General features: G+C 44.7%; 2 protein-coding genes and 1 pseudogene across 2 annotated transcripts; all 3 read left to right on the plus strand.

Moving 5' to 3' along the window:
• The first annotated feature begins 328 nt into the window (after positions 1-328).
• Positions 329-957, plus strand: LOC125538293 (annotated as a pseudogene).
• A 2,451-nt stretch (positions 958-3,408) lies between these two features.
• Positions 3,409-4,113, plus strand: LOC125538303. Its single transcript, XM_048701568.1, has one exon. The coding sequence runs from the start codon at positions 3,542-3,544 to the stop codon at positions 3,782-3,784; it is 243 nt and encodes an 80-aa protein (XP_048557525.1). The 5' UTR covers positions 3,409-3,541; the 3' UTR covers positions 3,785-4,113.
• Positions 4,114-17,422: 13,309 nt separating this feature from the next.
• On the plus strand, positions 17,423-18,065 carry LOC125538313. Its single transcript, XM_048701579.1, has one exon. It carries the CDS (start codon positions 17,522-17,524, stop codon positions 17,762-17,764), a length of 243 nt encoding a protein of 80 aa, XP_048557536.1. The 5' UTR covers positions 17,423-17,521; the 3' UTR covers positions 17,765-18,065.
• The last annotated feature ends 2,929 nt before the right edge of the window (positions 18,066-20,994 follow it).

Below are 20,994 nucleotides of genomic sequence, written 5' to 3' on the forward strand. Positions count from 1 at the left end.
TGGTACTATGCAACTGCCTCTGTCGACACGACATGAGGCCTCCACCGATCAACCCTCTCGCTCCTTGGATGTCGTACCTTGCCTTTTTATGATGCCGTGTCGGTCTTTGACCGTAGATGTAGCTAGTGTAGGGTGCCGACTGAAAAAGATGTCCGAAATAAGATTTTGCCATGGGCTAATCGTTGTGTAAAGTTGATTTTTCTCGTCGGACATGAGTCGAGTGCATGGGTGCTGGCGAGCCCAACCGTCGTTACTGTCGGCGTCGGAGCCCTGTCCACTCGGCAAGCTTATAAAACGGCTGCTGAGGAGCCACATTTGTGCAACCATAAGCTACCTAATCAAGAAAGAAGAGCAGCTGAGCCGTGTTTAATCAACCGTGAGCTCGATCCCTTCCTTGTCATCTCATCAAGGTCGACCAATGGCATTTCTAGGAGGATCATTGCGCATGACGAGGAGCATCGGCAGCCAGAAGATGATGGAGGGGAAGAGCCACGGCGTGTCAGGGTCGTGGCAGCAGGCGCTGGCGCCCGTGAGGCAGCTCTTCTGGAGAGTGAGGCGTGCCATGCTGCGGCCGAAGCGCCATGCCCTGAGTTTCGGGTACGACCTCAAGAGCTACTCCCAGAACTTCGATTCGATGACAGCCTCGTCACTGCCCACCGCCTCTAGCTAGCCACACCTGCAGGGTCTTCTACTTCTTCTTCTGAATTTTACTTGCCGCCTGGCCGGACCATCGCCCGAGGCTGGAGAGTTTGAAGCGTCGTCACCTTATGATCTGCTCCTCCTCTAGTTCAGCTACGAGTGTATATTATACAGTAGTACCGTTCATACATAAGTTGCTTACTGTTGAAAGTCTGAAACTGCCAATGAAATGACATCGTATTTATGTGCTTTTATGTACGTAGACTGCAAGCCGTGTCACTTACCTCAGTGGAATGGGATTTAAACTATTTCTGTTCATGTCGTGCTATCTGTCATTTATTTCTGTTTATGCTAGCGAAGATGGTGGGAGCAAATATTTTTTATCAACTACTTTTTTTTAGATCTTACCGTTGTTAGGGCATCTACACCGGACCCCATACTAGTCCCAAACGCCTGGACGGGCTGCCTAGTCAACAAAAAACGCACGCAACCGAGGTCCCCATACCCGGCCCAAACGCCTGGACTGACCGGCAACCCCGTAAACCCCATATCTAGCCCATATATGGGGGCGGATATATATGGGGAGATCCTAGACGCCCCGGGAATGCCCGCCACGTTGGACTGACCGCTAGGGCCCTCGCGGTCACACGCATAGATCGGCGGTCCAACGGGCGCCTCCTTCGGTTCTTGGAGCGGATGCATTCATGGCACCGTGTGTCGCCGCTCTGGCGTGCCGCCCAAGGGAGCAAGCCTGTCTATTTAAGCCGGACGGCGGCAACAAAACCCTAGGCTGTTTGCCAGCTTCCCTCTTCCTCCCACCACCTCGCAACCATGGCCCGTAGAGGATCACCACCTATGCAATGTTGATGCCGGAACGCCGGTTGCAGATAGAGGAGGAGATCAAGTCCAAGCGCGCCGCTCATGTCGGTGCCGGGCTGCCTCCGGATTTGCTTGAGCCGGTGGAGGAGGAGGATCTGGAGCAGACGACGTGGCGGAGCTGGAGGAGGAGCAGCCTGCTGCAGGCTTTGGCATGGAGGACTCCCTGGCGGAATTCGAGGCCGCCCAGGCGGTGGAGATAGCGGAACAGACCGCCATCATCGAATCCATCCAAGATGAGGCGTGGAGTCCAACCGGCACTTCATCCGGCAGTAGAGGGCGGAGATTGACGAGCTCTTCGCCTCTAGTTTGGATGAAAACGAGCCGGAGCTGCCACATGCGCCTATCTACCCGGAGCTAGGGACGGAGATAGTGGACATCTCCAGTGATGAGTAGTCCACATATGTACGTAGTATGTAGGTTCTTTTAACTGCATGGTTAGTATGGATTTCAGATTTCATGTTTGAGGTACATGGTTGCGGTGGGCAATTTTTGTGTGATGTCCGGTCACTATCCGTAGGCGCATCCGCAAAAGTTTCGGGACCGGATTTTGATACTTCCAGTTGTAGATGCTCTTACATAATATGTTCACTCATACTATTTCACTCCTTAGCCAGGATGTTTGAACCTGGAAGATAGATAGGTCATCATAGATTTTGAACAGTCATCGGGGGAGTTGGGGAGGGAGGGGGGGGGGGATAAACCCCCCTTAAATTTAATCTCATTCGAAGAAAACGTTGATCTAGTTTACAAGGAAAACCGGATAAAAAATCTAAACAAGTTGACCCCGTTTTTGAGGAAAGTCGGGCTGAAAACTATACAAACAACGCCCATGCAAGGCACACATAGCTAGCAAACGGAAGGGCCATCGCCACAGAAGACACTCCTAGATGTTAGGTGTCGTCGAGGGATCACAATGTCAAAACATTGCAAGCAGTCTAACACACCGCACAGGCGTGCATACCGGGCCTCATGGCACAACTCAGGAGCGTCCACAGTCAACGAGTGCCACCAAACACGAACCTTGGCTGGGAGCTCTCCTTCACTGCTCTTCATTATTTGTGCAATGTTGTTTACATTGTTTATGTCAGGATAGGATCAGGGGTTCTCTGAGACTGTTTGGTGTGTTCGGTGCAATGGTGTTTAGTGGGTTTCCAAGTCGGCGTTGTTTCATTCTTGTTCGGTAGTCTCGGTGACTTCTTGTTAGGTGTGGCGTTTTTTATAATTTTGCGCGGCGTTGAGTCGGCGGCCTTCGCTATCTTTTTTATTGCCGTATTTCTTTAACCTGCTTATATATGAGGATTTTTCACTAGGTCTATACAAAAGTTGAAAGTACTTACTGTTGGAAGCTCTGTGTTGTGGCATGTGTAACTGCAATCGCGAACTTGAAGCCGACACCGTATCTTGAAACTTAACTGAACAATAGATATATATGGCACGGCCATCGTGCGTGTAAAGCGTCACAATGTAGTCATCGTCTTTCTTCTTCTACTTCTTTTTGTTTCTTTTATGATGAAGATTTGTCCCAAATAACTACATCTTCGTGATCGGATATGAGTCATCACTAAACACGATCACGTGGTTCCAACGTAGCTTTATTAGCACATAAAGAGTACTGCCTACGTGCTAATCTTTCCGGTAATGTTGACGGCCGCAACGGGCAGTGGGGGATATCCGAACATGAGCAAACATGGGATGGATGCCTGAAGCGAAATTTCTTTTATGATGCAACAGGAAAAGATGTTCCAAATGTAATTTTGCCATGGCCTAATCGATAATCGTTGTGTAAAGTGGATTCCCCTAGTCAGCAATGAGTGCACGTGGGCGTGGTGCCGGGCCCGACCGTCGTCGGAGCCCCGCCCATTCGGCGAGCTTATAAATGGCTGTTGAGGAGCCCCATTTGTGCAGACAGTGCGTCCATCTCAGATCAGAAGCCATCTACCCTATAAATCAAGAAAGAAGAGCAGCAGAGTCGTGTTTAATCAATCGTGAGCTCCTGTCCGCATCATCTCATCAAGGTCGACTAATGGCGTTTCTGGGAGGATCATTGCGCGTCACAAGGAGCATCGGCAGCCGGAAGATGATGGAGGGGAAGAGCCACAGCAGGCCGGGGTCGTGGCGGCAGGCACCGGCGCCCGTGAGGCAGTTGTTCTGGAGGGTGAGGCGCGCCATGCTGCGCCCGAAGCGCCGCGCCGTGAGATTCGGATACGACCTCAAGAGCTACTCCCACAACTTCGATGACGGCCTCGTCCCTGCTCACCGCCTATAGATGACACTCGCGGGGGCTTCTTCTTCTTCTTCTTCTTCTTCTTCTTCTTCTTCTTCTTCTTCTTCTTCTTCTTCTTCTTCTTCTTCTTCTTCTTCTTCTTCTTTTTCTTCTTCTTCTCCGCCCGGCCGGACCATGGCCCGAGGCTAGAGAGTTTCAAGCGTGGTGACCTTGTACTGCACATAGTTTGAAGTGTAGTATAGTATTAGACATTATTGTTCATGCACAAGTTGCTTACTGTTGAAAGTCTGAAACTACCAACGAAATGACAATGTATCTATTGCAGTTTGGAAGCCGTTACTTGCCACGATGGAATGGGATATAAACTATTTATGTTTATGTCGCACGTGCTAGAATACACTCTGCGCCGGGGCTTCTTTCACTCTCATGTTTGATATGGGTGCATATTGGGAGTGAACTAAATTTTCAATGTCAATTTTCAGGAGGCATGATTTGGACCCCCCCCCCCAATAGTTTACGACTCTGTATGTAGATCAGCAGTGAGATTAAAACTCACCCTTTTTATTATGAAACATTATAATGTATTCCACGTGATCAGAATGTTGAGGCCCCTCGAAACACCCATTTGGTAGATAATTGATCGTTTAGGCTGAGATCCATCCTTACTAGACACATCAACATGCGCTCGGAAACTCCCTCATGCCACCATGAGGTCTTGAAGAGAGGCACGACGAGTCCAGGTCCCCAGCTCCTGATCGGGGCGCCGCAACACCCAAGACAAAGGGCTCGCCTAAGCCACCCGCAGCTGCGTTCTTGCCGCCCACACGACCAAGAGGTATAGCCACCACTGCCGTCATGGTGCCCGCCGGAGAGCAACCAGAATGTTCAGGCCCCTCGAAGCTCCATTTGGTAGATAATTGGTCATTTAGGCCGAGATCCATCCTTACAAGAAGCATCAGCGTGTGTTGCTGCACCATTGAATTACAACGTCAAAGTTATGCTCGCCTCATTGCACCATGAGATTTAGCAAATAGCTTGGAAACTCTGATTAAACCAAGATATATTATTCTTCGAAAGAAAATCTGACATATTCTACAAGTTATTTGCTTGATTGTTAAGAGGGGCATACATATGCAACTGTTATCTTGATTTAATGTTGAAAGAACAACCTTTAGCACATACAACCGTACTTCATGCACACAAGCAGATTGGGTCCTCGTTGGTTCCCAAGCTGAACTAAACTATTTCGACAGGCCAATGACAACCAAGATACCCAATTAAAGCTACATACAAAGCATCGAACTGATGGGACGGTCCTGACTAACTACCGAAGCACTAACTCATCACCGCTGCTCTCTCATGTCATTCCATTTGGAATTACCAAAACATCACCCGAAAATATGCACCTCACCATATTTCTGCATATAGACCTGTTGGGGAACGTAGTAATTTCAAAAATTTCCTACGCACACGCAAGATCATGGTGATGCATAAGAACGAGAGGGGAGAGTGTTGTCTACGTACCCTCATAGTGTTGGAAATATGCCCTAGAGGCAATAATAAATTAGTTATTATTATATTTCCTTGTTCATGATAATCGTTTATTATCCATGCTAGAATTGTATTGATAGGAAACTCAGATACATGTGTGGATACATAGACAACACCATGTCCCTAGTAAGCCTCTAGTTGACTAGCTCGTTGATCAATAGATGGTTACGGTTTCCTGACCATGGACATTGGATGTCATTGATAACGGGATCACATCATTAGGAGAATGATGTGATGGACAAGACCCAATCCTAAGCCTAGCACAAGATCATGTAGTTCGTATGCTAAAGCTTTTCTAATGTCAAGTATCATTTCCTTAGACCATGAGATTGTGCAACTCCCGGATACCGTAGGAGTGCTTTGGGTGTGCCAAACGTCACAACGTAACTGGGTGGCTATAAAGGTACACTACAGGTATCTCCGAAAGTGTCTGTTGGGTTGGCATGAATCGAGACTGGGATTTGTCACTCCGTGTAAACGGAGAGGTATCTCTGGGCCCACTCGGTAGGACATCATCATGTGCACAATGTGATCAAGGAGTTGATCACGGGATGATGTGTTACGAAACGAGTAAAGAGACTTGCCGGTAACGAGATTGAACAAGGTATCGGGATACCGACGATCGAATCTCGGGCAAGTAACATACCGATAGACAAAGGGAATTGTATACGGGATTGATTAAGTCCTTGACATCGTGGTTCATCCGATGAGATCATCGTGGAACATGTGGGAGCCAACATGGGTATCCAGATCCCGCTGTTTGTTATTGACCGGAGAGTCATCTCGGTCATGTCTGCATGTCTCCCGAACCCGTAGGGTCTACACACTTAAGGTTCGGTGACGCTAGGGTTATAGAGATATTAGTATGCGGTAACCCGAAAGTTGTTCGGAGTCTCGTATGAGATCCCGGACGTCACGAGGAGTTCCGGAATGGTCCGGAGGTAAAGAATTATATATAGGAAGTGCTATTTCAGCCATCGGGACAAGTTTCGGGGTCACCGGTATTGTACCGGGACCACCGGAAGGGTCCCGGGGGTCCACCGGGTGGGGCCACCTGCCCCGGGGGGCCACATGGGCTGTAGGGGGTGCGCCTTGGCCTATATGGGCCAAGGGCACCAGCCCCAAGAGGCCCATGCGCCAAGAGAAGAGGGAAAGGAAGAGTCCTAAAGGGGGAAGGCACCTCCGAGGTGCCTTGGGGAGGAGGGAATCCTCCCCTGGCCGCACCCTTCCTTGGAGGAAGGGCCAAGGCTGCGCCTCCCCCCTCTCCCTTGGCCCTATATATAGTGGGGGGAAGGGAGGGCATCCCAACCTAAGCCCTGGCGCCTCCCTCTCCCTCCCATGACACATCTTCCTCCTCCCACAGCGCTTGGCGAAGCCCTGTTGGAATCCCGCTACTTCCACCACCACGCCGTCGTGTTGTTGGATCTCCATCAACCTCTCCTCCCCCTTGCTGGATCAAGAAGGAGGAGACATCGCTGCTCCGTACGTGTGTTGAACGCGGAGGTGCCGTCCGTTCGGTGCTAGGATCATCGGTGATTTGGATCATGATGAGTACGACTCCATCAACCCCGTTCTCTTGAACGCTTCCGCACGCGATCTACAAGGGTATGTAGATCCACTCCTCCCTCGTTGCTAGATGACTCCATAGATAGATCTTGGTGACACGTAGGAAAATTTTGAATTTATGCTACGTTCCCCAACAGTGGCATCATGAGCTAGGTCTATGCGTAGTTTCTATGCACGAGTAGAACACAAAGTAGTTGTGGGCGTTGATTTTGTTCAATATGCTTACCGTTATTAGTCCAATCTTGATTCGGTGGCATTGTGGGATGAAGCGGCCCGGACCGACCTTACACGTACTCTTACGTGAGACTGGTTCCACCGACTGACATGCACTAGTTGCATAAGGTGGCTAGCGGGTGTCTGTCTCTCCCACTTTAGTCGGATCGGATTCGATGAAAAGGGTCCTTATGAAGGGTAAATAGCAATTGGCATATCACGTTGTGGTCTTTGCGTAGGTAAGAAACGTTCTTGCTAGAAACCCATAGCAGCCACGTAAAACATGCAAACAACAATTAGAGGACGTCTAACTTGTTTTTGCAGGGTATGCTATGTGATGTGATATGGCCAAAAGGATGTGATGAATGATATATGTGATGTATGAGATGATCATGTTCTTGTAATAGGAATCACGACTTGCATGTCGATGAGTATGACAACCGGCAGGAGCCATAGGAGTTGTCTTTATTTATTATATGACCTGCATGTCATTGAACAACGCCATGTAATTACTTTACTTTATTGCTAACCGTTAGCTGTAGTAGTAGAAGTAATAGTTGGCGAGCAACTTCATGGAGACGCGATGATGGAGATCATGATGATGGAGATCATGGTGTCATGCCGGTGACAAGATGATCATGGAGCTCCAAGATGGAGATCAAAGGAGCTATATGATATTGGCCATATCATGTCACTATTATTTGATTGCATGTGATGTTTATCATGTTTTTGCATCTTGTTTACTTAGAACGACGGTAGTAAATAAGATGATCCCTCATAATAATTTCAAGAAAGTGTTCCCCCTAACTGTGCACCGTTGCGACAGTTCGTTGTTTCGAAGCACCACGTGATGATCAGGTGTGATAGATTCTAACGTTCACATACAACGGGTGTAAGACAGATTTACACACGCAAAACACTTAGGTTGACTTGACGAGCCTAGCATGTACAGACATGGCCTCGGAACACAAGAGACCGAAAGGTCGAGCATGAGTCGTATGGTAGATACGATCAACATGAAGATGTTCACCGATGTTGACTAGTCCGTCTCACGTGATGATCGGACACGGCCTAGTTGACTCGGATCATGTAATCACTTAGATGACTAGAGGGATGTCTATCTGAGTGGGAGTTCATAAGATGAACTTAATTATCCTGAACATAGTCAAAAGGTCTTCGCAAATTATGTTGTAGCTCGCGCTTTAGTTCTACTGTTTAGATATGTTCCTAGAGAAAAAATTAGTTGAAAGTTGATAGTAGCAATTATGCAGACAGTAAAAGGCTTATGTCCTTAATGCACCGCTCAGTGTGCTGAACCTCGAACGTTGTCTGTGGATGTTGCGAACATCTGACATACACATTTTGATAACTACGTGATAGTTCAGTTAAACGGTTTAGAGTTGAGGCACCGAAGACGTTTTGAAACTTCGCGAAACATATGAGATGTTTCGAGGGCTGAAATTGGGATTTCAGGCTCGTGCCCACGTCAAGAGGTATAAGACCTCCGACGATTTTCTTAGCCTGCAAACTAAGGGAGAAAAGCTCAATTGTTGAGCTTGTGCTCAGATTGTCTGAGTACAACAATCATTTGAATCGAGTGGGAGTTGATCTTCCAGATGAGAAAGTGATGTTTCTCCGAAGTCATTACCACCAAGCTGCTGGAGCTTCGTGATGAACTATAATATATCAGGGACATATATGATGATCCTTGAGATATTCGCGATGTTTGACACCACAAAAGTAGAAATCAAGAAGGAGCATCAATTGTTGATGGTTGGTGAAACCACTAGTTTCAAGAAGGGCAAGGGCACGAAGGGATACTTCATGAAACGGCAATTCAGCTGCTGCTCTAGTGAAGAAACCCAAGGTTGAACCCAAACCCGAGACTAAGTGCTTCTGTAATAAGGGGAACAGCCACTGGAGCAGAATTACCCTAGATACTTGGTAGATGAGAAGGCTGGCAAGGTCGATAGAAGTATATTGGATATACATTGTGTTGATGTGTACTTTACTAGTACTCCTAGTAGCACCAGGGTATTAGATACCGGTTCGGTTGCTAAGTGTTAGTAACTCGAAATAAAAGCTACGGAATAAACGGAGACTAGCTAAAGGTGAGCTGGCGATATGTGTTGAAGTGTTTCCAATGTTGATATGATCAAGCATCGCACGCTCCCTCTACCATCGAGATTGGTGTTTGCGTTGAGCATAGACATGATTGGATTATGTCTATCGCAATACGGTTATTCATTTAAGGAGAATAATGGTTACTCTGTTTATTTGAATAATACCTTCAATGGTCTTGCACCTAAAATGAATGATTCATTGAATCTCGATCATAGTGATACACATGTTCATGCCAAAAGATATAAGATAGTAATGATAGTACCGCCTACTTGTGGCACTGCCACTTAAGTTATATCGGTATAAAACGCATGAAGAGGCTCCATGTTGATGGATCTTTGGACTCACTCATTTTTGAAAAGTTTGAGACACGCGAAACATGTCTATTGGTGTATGAAGAAACTCCATGCAAATGGACCGTTTTGACTCACTTGATTTTGAATCACTTGAGACATGCAAATCATACCACATGGGCAAGATGACTGAAAGCCTCATTTTCAGTAAAATGAAACTAGAAAGCAACTTGTTGGAAGTAATACATTTTGATGTGTGCAGTCCAATGAGTGCTGAGGCGTGTAGTGGATATCGTTATGTTCTTACTTCACAGATGATTTGAGTAGATATTGAGTACATTTACTTGATGAATCACGAGTCTGAATTATTGAAAGGTTCAAGTAATTTCAGGGTGAAGTTGAAAGATCGTCGTGACAAGAGAATAAAATATCTATGATATGATCATAGAGATGAATATCTGAATTACGAGTTTGGCACAGAATTAAGACATTGTGGAAATTGTTTCACAACTAATACAGCCTGGAACACCATAGTGTGATGGTGTGTCCGAACATCATAACTGCACCCTATTGGATATGATGCATACCATGATGTCTCTTATCGAATTACCACGATAGTTTATGGGTTAGGCATTAAAGACAACCACATTCACTTTAAATAGGGCACCACGTAATTCCGATGAGATGACACCATATGAACTATGGTTTAGAGAAACCTAAGCTGTCATTTCTTAAAAGTTTGGGGCTGCGACACTTATGTGAAAAAGTTTCAGGCTGATAAGCTCGAACCCAAAGCGGATAAATGCATCTTCATAGGACACCCAAAACAGTCGGGTATACCTCCTGTCTCAGATCCGAAAGCAATAAGGGATTGTTTCTAGAATCGGGTCCTTTCTCGAGGAAAAATTTCTCTCGAAAGAATTGAGTGGGAGGATGGTGGAGACTTGATGAGGTTATTGAACCGTCTCTTCAACTAGTGTGTGGCAGGGCACAGGAAGTTGTTCCTGTGGCACCTACACCGATTGAAGTGGAAGCTTATGATAGTGATCATGAAACTTCAGATCAAGTCACTGCCAAACCTCGTGGGATGACAAGGATGCATACTACTTCAGAGTGGTACGTAATCCTGTCTTGGAAGTCATGTTGCTAGACAACAATGAACCTACGAGCTATGGAGAAGCGATGGTGGGCCTGGATTCCAAAATGGCTCGAGGCCATATAATCCGAGAGAGGATCCATATATGAAAACAAAGTGTAGACTTTGGGAGAACTACTTGATGGTCATAAGGCTGTTAGGTACATATGGATTTTAAAAGGAAGACGGACAATGATGGTAGGTATCACCATTAAAGAAAGCTCGACTTGTCGTTAAGATGTTTTCCGACAAGTTCAAGGAGTTGACTACGATGAGACTTTCTCACTCATAGCGATGCTAAGAGTCTGTTGGAATTATATTAGCGATTACTGCATTATTTATGAAATCTTGCAGATAGGATGACAAAACATTGTTTCCTCGACGATTTTCTTGAGGAAAGGTTGTATGTGATACAACCGGAAGGTTTTGTCAATCCTGAAAGACGCTAATAAGTATGCAAAGCTCCAGCAATCCTTCTAGGGACTGGAGTAAGCATCTCGGAGTTGGAATGTATGCTTTGATGATGATCAAAGATTTTGGGTGTATACAAAGTTTATGAGAAACTTGTATTTCCAAAGAAGTGAGTGGGAGCACTATAGAATTTCTGATAAGTATATGTTGTTGACATATTGTGGATCAGAAATGACGTAGGATTTCTGGAAAGCATATAGGGTCATTTGAAAGGTGTTTTTCAATGGAAAGCCTGGATTGAGCTACTTGAACATTAAGCATCAAGATCTATAAGGATAGATAAAAAACGCTTAATGGTACTTTCAAATGAGCACATACCTTGACATGATCTTGAAGGTGTTCAAGATGGATCAGTCAAAGAAGGAGTTCTTGCCTGATTTGTAAGGTATGAAGTTAAGACTTAAAGCTCGACCACGGCAGAAGAAAGAGGAAGGACGAAGGTCGTCCCCTATGCTTTTATCATAGGCTCTCTACAGTATGCTATGCTGTGTACCGCACCTGAAGTGTGCCTTGCCATGAGTCAGTCAAGGGGTACAAGAGTGATCCAAGAATGGATCACATGACAGCGGTCAAAGTTATCCTTAGTAACTAGTGGACTAAGGAATTTTCTCGATTATGGAGGTGGTAAAAGAGTTCGTCGTAAAGGGTTACGCCGATGCAAACTTTGACACTAATCCAGATTATTCTGAGTAGTAAACTGGATTTGTATAGTAGAACAGTTATTTGGAATAGCTCCAAATGTAGCGTAGTAGTTGCATCTACAAGATGACATAGAAATTTGCGAAGTACATACGGATCTGAAAGATTCAGACCCGTGGACTATAACATCTCTCACAAGCATAACATGATCAAACCTAGAACTCATCGAGTGTTAATCACATGGTAATGTGAACTAGATTATTGACTCTAGTAAACTCTTTGGGTGTTAGTCACATGGGGATGTGACCTTGAGTGTTAATCACATATCGATGTGAAGATTATTGATTCTAGTGCAAGTGGGAGACTGTTGGAAATATGCCCTAGAGGCAATAATAAATTAGTTATTATTATATTTCCTTGTTCATGATAATCGTTTATTATCCATGCTAGAATTGTATTGATAGGAAACTCAGATACATGTGTGGATACATAGACAACACCATGTCCCTAGTAAGCCTCTAGTTGACTAGCTCGTTGATCAATAGATGGTTACGGTTTCCTGACCATGGACATTGGATGTCATTGATAACGGGATCACATCATTAGGAGAATGATGTGATGGACAAGACCCAATCCTAAGCCTAGCACAAGATCATGTAGTTCGTATGCTAAAGCTTTTCTAATGTCAAGTATCATTTCCTTAGACCATGAGATTGTGCAACTCCCGGACACCGTAGGAGTGCTTTGGGTGTGCCAAACGTCACAACGTAACTGGGTGGCTATAAAGGTACACTACAGGTATCTCCGAAAGTGTCTGTTGGGTTGGCACGAATCGAGACTGGGATTTGTCACTCCGTGTAAACGGAGAGGTATCTCTGGGCCCACTCGGTAGGACATCATCATGTGCACAATGTGATCAAGGAGTTGATCACGGGATGATGTGTTACGAAACGAGTAAAGAGACTTGCCGGTAACGAGATTGAACAAGGTATCGGGATACCGACGATCGAATCTCGGGCAAGTAACATACCGATAGACAAAGGGAATTGTATACGGGATTGATTAAGTCCTTGACATCGTGGTTCATCCGATGAGATCATCGTGGAACATGTGGGAGCCAACATGGGTATCCAGATCCCGGTTGGTTATTGACCGGAGAGTCATCTCGGTCATGTCTGCATGTCTCCCGAACCCGTAGGGTCTACACACTTAAGGTTCGGTGACGCTAGGGTTATAGAGATATTAGTATGCGGTAACCCGAAAGTTGTTCGGAGTCCCGATGAGATCCCGGACGTCACGAGGAGTTCCGGAATGGTCCGGAGGTAAAGATTTATATATGGGAAGTCCTATTTTGGTCACCGGAAAAGTTTCGGGTTTTATCGGTAACGTACCGGGACCACCGGGAGGGTCCCGGGGGTCCACCGGCCTCGGGGGGGGCACATGGGCTGGAGGGGTGAGCGCCTTGGCCTCTATGGGCCAAGGGCACCAGCCCCAAGAGGCCCATGCGCCAAGAAAGAGGGAAAGGAAGAGTCCTAAAGGGGAAGGCACCTCCGAGGTGCCTTGGGGAGGAGGGACTCCTCCCTTGGCCGCACCCTTCCTTGGAGGAAGGGCCAAGGCTGCGCCCCCCCCTCTCCCTTGCCCTATATATAGTGGGGGAAGGAGGGCAGCAACACCTAAGCCCTGGCGCCTCCCTCTCCCTCCCATGACACATCTCCCTCCTCCCGCAGCGCTTGGCGAAGCCCTGTTGGAATCCCGCTACTTCCACCACCACACCGTCGTGCTGCTGGATTTTCATCAACCTCTCCTTCCCCCTTGCTGGATCAAGAAGGAGGAGACGTCGCTGCTCCGTACGTGTGTTGAACGCGGAGGTGCCGTCCGTTCGGCGCTAGGATTATCGGTGATTTGGATCACGACGAGTACGACTCCATCAACCCCGTTCTCTTGAACGCTTCCGCGCGCGATCTACAAGGGTATGTAGATCCACTCCTCCCTCGTTGCTAGATGACTCCATAGATAGATCTTGGTGACACGTAGGAAAATTTTGAATTTATGCTACGTTCCCCAAAACATAGACCATAAGCGGAAGCGTTATGACAACGCGGTTGATGTAGTCGTACGTCTTCACGATCGACCGATTCTCAGTACCGAACGTACGGCACCTCCGCGTTCAGCACATGTTCAGCTCGGTGACGTCCCGTGAACTCACGATCCAGTAGAGCTTCCGGGAAGAGCTTCGTCAGCACGACGGTGTGGTGACGGTGTTGATGAAGCTACCGACGCAGGGCTTCGCCTAAGCACCGCTACAATATGACCGAGGTGGATTATGGTGGAGGAGGGCACCACACATGGCTAAGAGATCAATGATGAATTGTTGTGTCTCCAAGGGGTGCCCCCCTCCCCGTATATAAAGGAGTGGAGGAGGGGGAGGGGGCCGGCCTCCTATGGCGCGCCCCATGAGGAGTCCTACTCCCACCGGGAGTAGGACTCCCCCCTTCCAAGTAGGAGTAGGAGACGAGAAGGAAGGGAGAGAAGGAGAGAAGGAAAGGGGGGCACCGCCCCCTCCTTGTCTAATTTGTACTAGAGGGGGAGGGGGCGCGCGGCTGCCCTGGCCGCCCCTCCTCTTCTCCCATTAGGGCTCATTAGGCCCAATATACTCCCCGGGGGTTCCGGTAACCCCCGGTACTCCGGTATATGTCCAAAACCTCCCGAAACACTTTCGGTGTCCGAACATAGTCGTCCAATATATCGATCTTTACATCTCGACCATTTCGAGACTCCTTGTCATGTCCATGATCATATCCGGGACTCCAAACTACCTTCGGTACATAAAAACATAAAAACTCATAATACCGATCGTGATAGAACTTTAAGCGTGTGAACCCTACGGGTTCGAGAACTATGTAGACATGACCGAGACATATCTCTGGTCAATAACCAATAGCGGAACCTGGATGCTCATATTGGTTCCTACACATTCTACGAAGATCTTTATCGGTCAAACCGCATAACAACATACGTTGTTCCCTTTGTCATCGGTATGTTACTTGCCCGAGATTCGATCGTCGGTATCTCAATACCTAGTTTAATCTCGTTACCGGCAAGTCTCTTTACTCGTTCCGCAATGCATCATCCCGTAACTAACTCATTAGTCACATTGCTTGCAAGGCTTTATAGTGATGTGCATTACCGAGAGGGCCCAGAGATACCTCTCCGACAATCGGAGTGACAAATCCTATTCTCGATCTATGCCAACTCAACGAACACCATCGGAGACACATGTAGAGCACCTTTATAATCACCCAGTTACGTTGTGATGTTTGCTAGCACACAAAGTGTTCTTCCGGTAATCGGGAGTTGCATAATCTCATAGTCATAGGAACATGTATAAGTCATGAAGAAAGCAATAGCAGTAAACTGAACGATCAAGTGCTAAGCTAAGGGAATGGGTCATTTCAATCACATCATTCTCCTAATGATGTGATCCCGTTAATCAAATGACAACTCATGTCTATGGCTAGGAAACTCAACCATCTTTGATCAACGAGCTAGTCAAGTAGAGGCATACTAGTGACACTATGTTTGTCTATGTATTCACACATGTATTATGTTTCCGGTTAATACAATTCTAGCATGAATAATAAACATTTATCATGATATAAAGAAATAAATAATAACTTTATTATTGCCTCTAGGGCATATTTCCTTCAAGACCATATAGGGGTCGAATAGTTCTCAAACGACAACATTGGCCACCACATCGGGTTGTTCAATCACTTTGCCCCTCCAACTTTTCAGTGGCCTCCATTTTTCCTCAGGCGGGTTTTTAGTAGAAGTATGCAGAAAACCACTGAAGGCAAAGAAGCTCGTCCAGTCCAAAACCAAGCCAAACAGGAGCAATCCCAGGAGAGCCACTTACCCAACGGCGATGAACATGAACTTAGAGATGCACACCAACACGACATGATGATATCTAGCTTGTATAAGCAATATCAGAGACATCTCATCACAAAAACCTTGGGAATGACTACTAAAACCATCAATTTCCTGTACGAACCATGGGACCAACATTATCAAACCTAGAACAGGTATCTCTACTAGTAAAGAGGAGTTGAGGAACATATACTATACATTGGTATCTTTCTTTTAATTATGTGAAGTGAAATTGGTTCTTTGAAATAAGTGAAATAATTTTTTGAGTTGATTGAAATCAGTACTTTGAATTAACCAAAATCAATGATTATAAACTTGTTAAATCTCTTTCCTTGAAATGAGTGAAATATGTTGTTTAAAAATAGTGAAATCTGTTCTTTGAAATAATTGAAATTATTTTTTGAGTTGAGTGAAATAATTACTTTGAATTAAGTGAAATCAATGATTCATAAACTAGTGTAGTGAAATCCTTTGTCTTTGAAATGAGTAAAATATGTTGTCTTAAAAAAGTGAAATCGGTGTTTTAAAATGAATGATATATGTATTTTTATACTAGTGAAATCGGTCTTTCTGAAAATGAGTGAAATTATTCTTGTTGAATTAAATGGAACAATTCTGTTGAAGTGAGTGAAATCAATGTTTCTGAAATGAAATCAGTGTTCTGAATATTGAAATGAAATCAGTGTTTTTAATTAATGAATGAAATCCTTTTTTTAAGAAAGGAGTGAAATATGTTTCATGAAATTTTTAAATCATCTAAAATATATTCAAATCTGATCTTGTTTTAATGATCTCGTCGCCCGGAATTCCAATATTTAAAAAGATTTTTGAATAATTTTTTATTCAAAAGATATCAATGATTTAGTATTTCACAAGAAAAATGTAAAGCTAGTTTTTCTATGTGTGGGAGAGAGAGAGAGAGTATGTGCATGCAGCACTCCGTCTTTCTCTACCTTTACCAGACGAAAAACTACCATCATGGACTTCTATCGGAGTGTATTGCAATGTATTTCTGCAGCAAAAAATTTGGTACCTTTATACTGCAACTCAGCACAACAATCTTGACGCGGAGACGAAGGGCAACAGATGTGCCGGTAGGTACCAGTGCTGTTAGAATATCTGTTTTTTTACGTCGATTGCTAGGTCTGTACAAAAGTTAAAAGTGGTACGTCTGTACAAAAGTAGAAAGTGCTTACTGTGGATAATGGATTGTCACTAACCAAGACCACATGGTTCCATCGTATCTTTATTAACACATAAAGAGTATTTTCCTACGTGCCAATCTTTCCGGTAATGTGGACGGCCAAATTAAAATCGGGAGATACCCGAACCTGAGACCAGCATGCGATCCAGTGCTTCTTCCTTGTGACCTTTTGATACAACACTATTTAGAACTATAAAAAACACTGGTCGTGTTATGGGTATGGCAAGCACCAACGGTTGTCTATGGATGGCTCAAGCGAAATTACTTTTGAGTATGCATCTGTGTTGACACGGCACGAGGCTTCCACCGACCCTCTCGCTCCTAGGATACTGCACCTTTGCCTTCTATGGGAGAGAGATTTCATCACCACGTGTGTAGTGTAGGGTCACAACGGGAAAAGATGTCCGAAATGTGATTTTGCCATGGGCTGACCGTTGTGTAAAGTGGACTTTTCTCGTCAGCTAGCCATGAGTGCGCATGGGTGGTGGCGGGCCTGGCCGTCGTCACCGTCGGCGTTGGAGCCCCGTCCAATCTGCGAGCTTATAAAACGGCTGCTGAGGAGCCCCATTGTGCAAACCATCCATCTCAGATCAGGAGCAACCAAATCAAGAAAGAAGAGCGCACCAGAGCCGTGTTTAATCACTCACCAACGACCGATGGCGTTTTTGGGAGGATCATTGCGCGGGACGAGAAGCATTGGCAGCGGGAAGATGACGCAGGGGATGAGCCACGGCGGGTTGCGGCCGTGGCCGCAGGCGCCGGCGCCCGTGAGGCAGCTCTTCTGGAGGATGAGGCGCGCCGTGCTGCGGCCGAAGCGCCGTGCCGTGAGTTTTGGGTACGATCTCAAGAGCTACTCCCAGAACTTCGACGATGGCCTCGTCCCTGCCCACCGCCTCTAGCAACACCCGCAGTGTCTTCTTCTTCTTCTTTTTCTTCTTTTCAATTCTACTTGCCGCCCGGCTGGAGCACGGCTCGAGGCTGGTGATTTGTTCCTCTAGCTCAGCTACCAGTGTATTAGTAAAAAAAGTTGAGTTGGAAAATACCCAGTGTACTAGTATTAGAAAGTACTGTTCGTACACTAGTTGCTTAGTGTTGAAAGCCTGAAACTGCCAACGAAATGACAGTGTATCTATGTGCTTCTATGTAGTCTGCAAGCCGTCACTTGACACAATGGAATGGGATTTCAGCAATTTATGTTTATGCCGCCCTAGAATACACTCTCAGCACTGGTGCTTCTCACGTTGTCGCCGTCATTTGATTCTTGAGATGAAACCAATGTAGTGTTGGTGTGTAGCTAAGCTGTTTGATATGCACACATATTGGGACTGAAGTGGATTCGCGATGTTAATTTTCAGGAGGCAAGATTTGGAACCCTCCCTTATAAAAGTTAATTATTTTGTATGTAGATCAGCAGTGAGATTAAAAGTTTTCCCTTTATTAAGAAACATTATATATGTATTCAACGTGACCAGAATGTTCGGGCCCTCGAAACTCCCATTTGGTAGATAATTGATCATTTAGGCCGACATCCATCCTTACTAGAAGCATCAGTGTGTTGCTGCGCCATGAATTACAACGTCAAAGTTATGCTCGCCTCATTGCACCAAGAGATTTAGCAAATAGCTTGGAAATCTGATTGAACTAAGATGTACTATTGTCCTTCAAAAGGAAGTCTGACATATTCTAAAAGTTATTTGCTTGATTGTTAAGAGGGGCATGCACATCTAATTATTATCTTGATTTGAGTTGCTCAATATACTCAACGTCCGAAACAACAACCTTTCGCACATACAAGCATCCTTCACGCATACAAGCAGTCTCAGTCCTCGTTGGTGCCAAGCTGAACAAAAACTATTTTTACATGCCAATGACGTCTAGGATAAATAGATGCCTAACTAAAAGCTACATAAAGAACATAGAACTCATGTGACGGCCCTGACTAACTACCAAAACACTAACGCACCACCATTACTCTCTCATATCACTCCATTTAGATTTACCAAAACATCACGCGAAAATACACACCTGACTATATTTCTGCATATAGACCATAAAGGGTTCGAATAGTTCTCAAACGGCAACATTGCCACCATAGTGGGTTGTCATCACTTCTGGCCCCTCTAACTTTCCACTTGGCCTCCATTTTTTCCACGGGCAGTTTTACTAGAGGTGACCAGAAAACCACCTGAAGGCAAGAAGTCGTCCACTGCAACCAGGCCAAACAGGAGCAATCGTAGGAGAGCCACTTACCCAATGGCGATGAAGATGAAGTCAAAGATGCACACCAACACTGCATGATACAACAACACAACATGATGATATCTAGCTTGTATAAGCAATATTATAGACATCTCATCACAAAAACCTTGGGGAAAAAAATTAGCTAAAACCTTTCATTTCTATATGGACCATGGGACCAACATTCCAAAGCTAGAACAGGTATCTCTAGTATCAAAGGGGTGTTGGCGATCATGCATTGTACATTGGTGTCTTACTCTTAATTGTGTGGAATAAGTGAAGTCGGTTCTTTCAAATAACTGAAATGTTTTTTTAGTTGAGTATAATCAGTACATTGAATTAAGTGAAATCAATGATTCATAAACTAGTGAAATCTTTTTTTTTCTGAAATGAGTGAATTAAAACGAGTGAAATCGGTCAATCTGTTAACGAGTTTATTATTTTTTGAAATGAGTGAAATAAGCCTTTTGGAATGAGTGAAAACTTTTTATTGAGTGAAAAATATGTAGTTTTAAACTAGTGAACTCACTCTTTTTGAAAACGAGTATAACTATTTTTTTAATTAAATGAATAATTCATTTGAAATGAGTGAACTCAATGTTTTTGAAATGAAATTAGTATTTTTAATATTTCCACACTCTCTGTTTTTAATTAATGAGTGGAATCTGTTTTTAAGGAAGGAGTGAAATATGTTTCACTAATTTTTAAATCATTTAAATGTATTAAAATTTGATCTTGTCTTAAGATCTCGTCATCGGGAATTCAAATATATAAAACAATTTTAAAGTAACATTTTTATTCAGAAGATATCAATGACTTAGTATTTTACAAGAATAATGAAGTGCTAGTTTTTCGATGGTGAAGAGAGAGAATATGTGTGCATGCAACCATCCATCCTTCTCTAATTTTACCAGACGAAAAGCTACTATCATGGAACCTTTCACAGTGTATTGCAATGTATTCCTTCAGCAAAATATTTGCTATCTTTAAACCGGAAGTTAGCACAACAATCTTCAAGATGAGATGAAGGGCAACTAATGTGCCGGTAGGCACGGGTGGATTTCCGCTTTCTATGCCCATTGCTAGGTCTGTGCAAAAGTTGAAAGTGGTAGGTCTGTACAAAAGTAGAAAGTGCTTACTGCTGCTAGCTCAGCTTAATTGAACAATGGACAATGGATAGATGGGCCATGACCGTGGTGCGCGTAAAGAGTCATGATGCATCAACCGTCTTCCTTCTCCTCCTCCCTTTGTTTCTTTTCCGGTGAAGATTTGTTCCAAGGAACTACATCTTCATGATTGGATATATGGATCGTCACTAACCAAGACCACGTGGTCCCAACATATCTTTATTTACACATAAAGAGTATTTCCTACATGCCAATTTTTCCAGTAATGTGGATGGCCAAATTAAAGTCAGGGGATATCCGAACCTGAGCACCAGCACATGATCCAATGCTTCTTCTCTTGGGACCGTTTGATACAACATTATTTTCGAAGTAAAAAGCACTCGTCATGACATGGCAAGCACCAATACTTGTCGATGGATGCCTCAAGTGAAATTACTTTTGAGTATGGATCTGCTGTGTCGACACAACACGAGGCCTCCACTTACCCAATGGCGAGGAAGATGAACTAAAAGATGCACACCAACACGACATGATGATATCTAGCTTGTCTAAGAAATATAAGAGGCATCTCACCACAAAAACCTTGGGAAAAATCAACTAAAACATTTCATTTTCTATACGAACCATGGGACCAACATTACAAAAGCTAGAACATGTATCTCTAATATTAAAGAGGAGTTCAGGATTGTAGATTGTACATTGGGATCTTTCTTTTAATTGTGTGAAATAAGTGAATCAGTTCTTTGAAAATAAGTGAAATTATT

This window comes from Triticum urartu, chromosome 1 (assembly GCF_003073215.2).
Source record: "Triticum urartu cultivar G1812 chromosome 1, Tu2.1, whole genome shotgun sequence".
In the NCBI taxonomy this organism is placed as follows: domain Eukaryota; kingdom Viridiplantae; phylum Streptophyta; class Magnoliopsida; order Poales; family Poaceae; genus Triticum; species Triticum urartu.

Bases quoted from the DNA above. Each gene is read 5' to 3' on its own strand.
- LOC125538303 (XM_048701568.1), top strand. From the start codon at position 3,542: ATGGCGTTTCTGGGAGGATCATTGCGCGTCACAAGGAGCATCGGCAGC.
- LOC125538313 (XM_048701579.1), top strand. From the start codon at position 17,522: ATGGCGTTTTTGGGAGGATCATTGCGCGGGACGAGAAGCATTGGCAGC.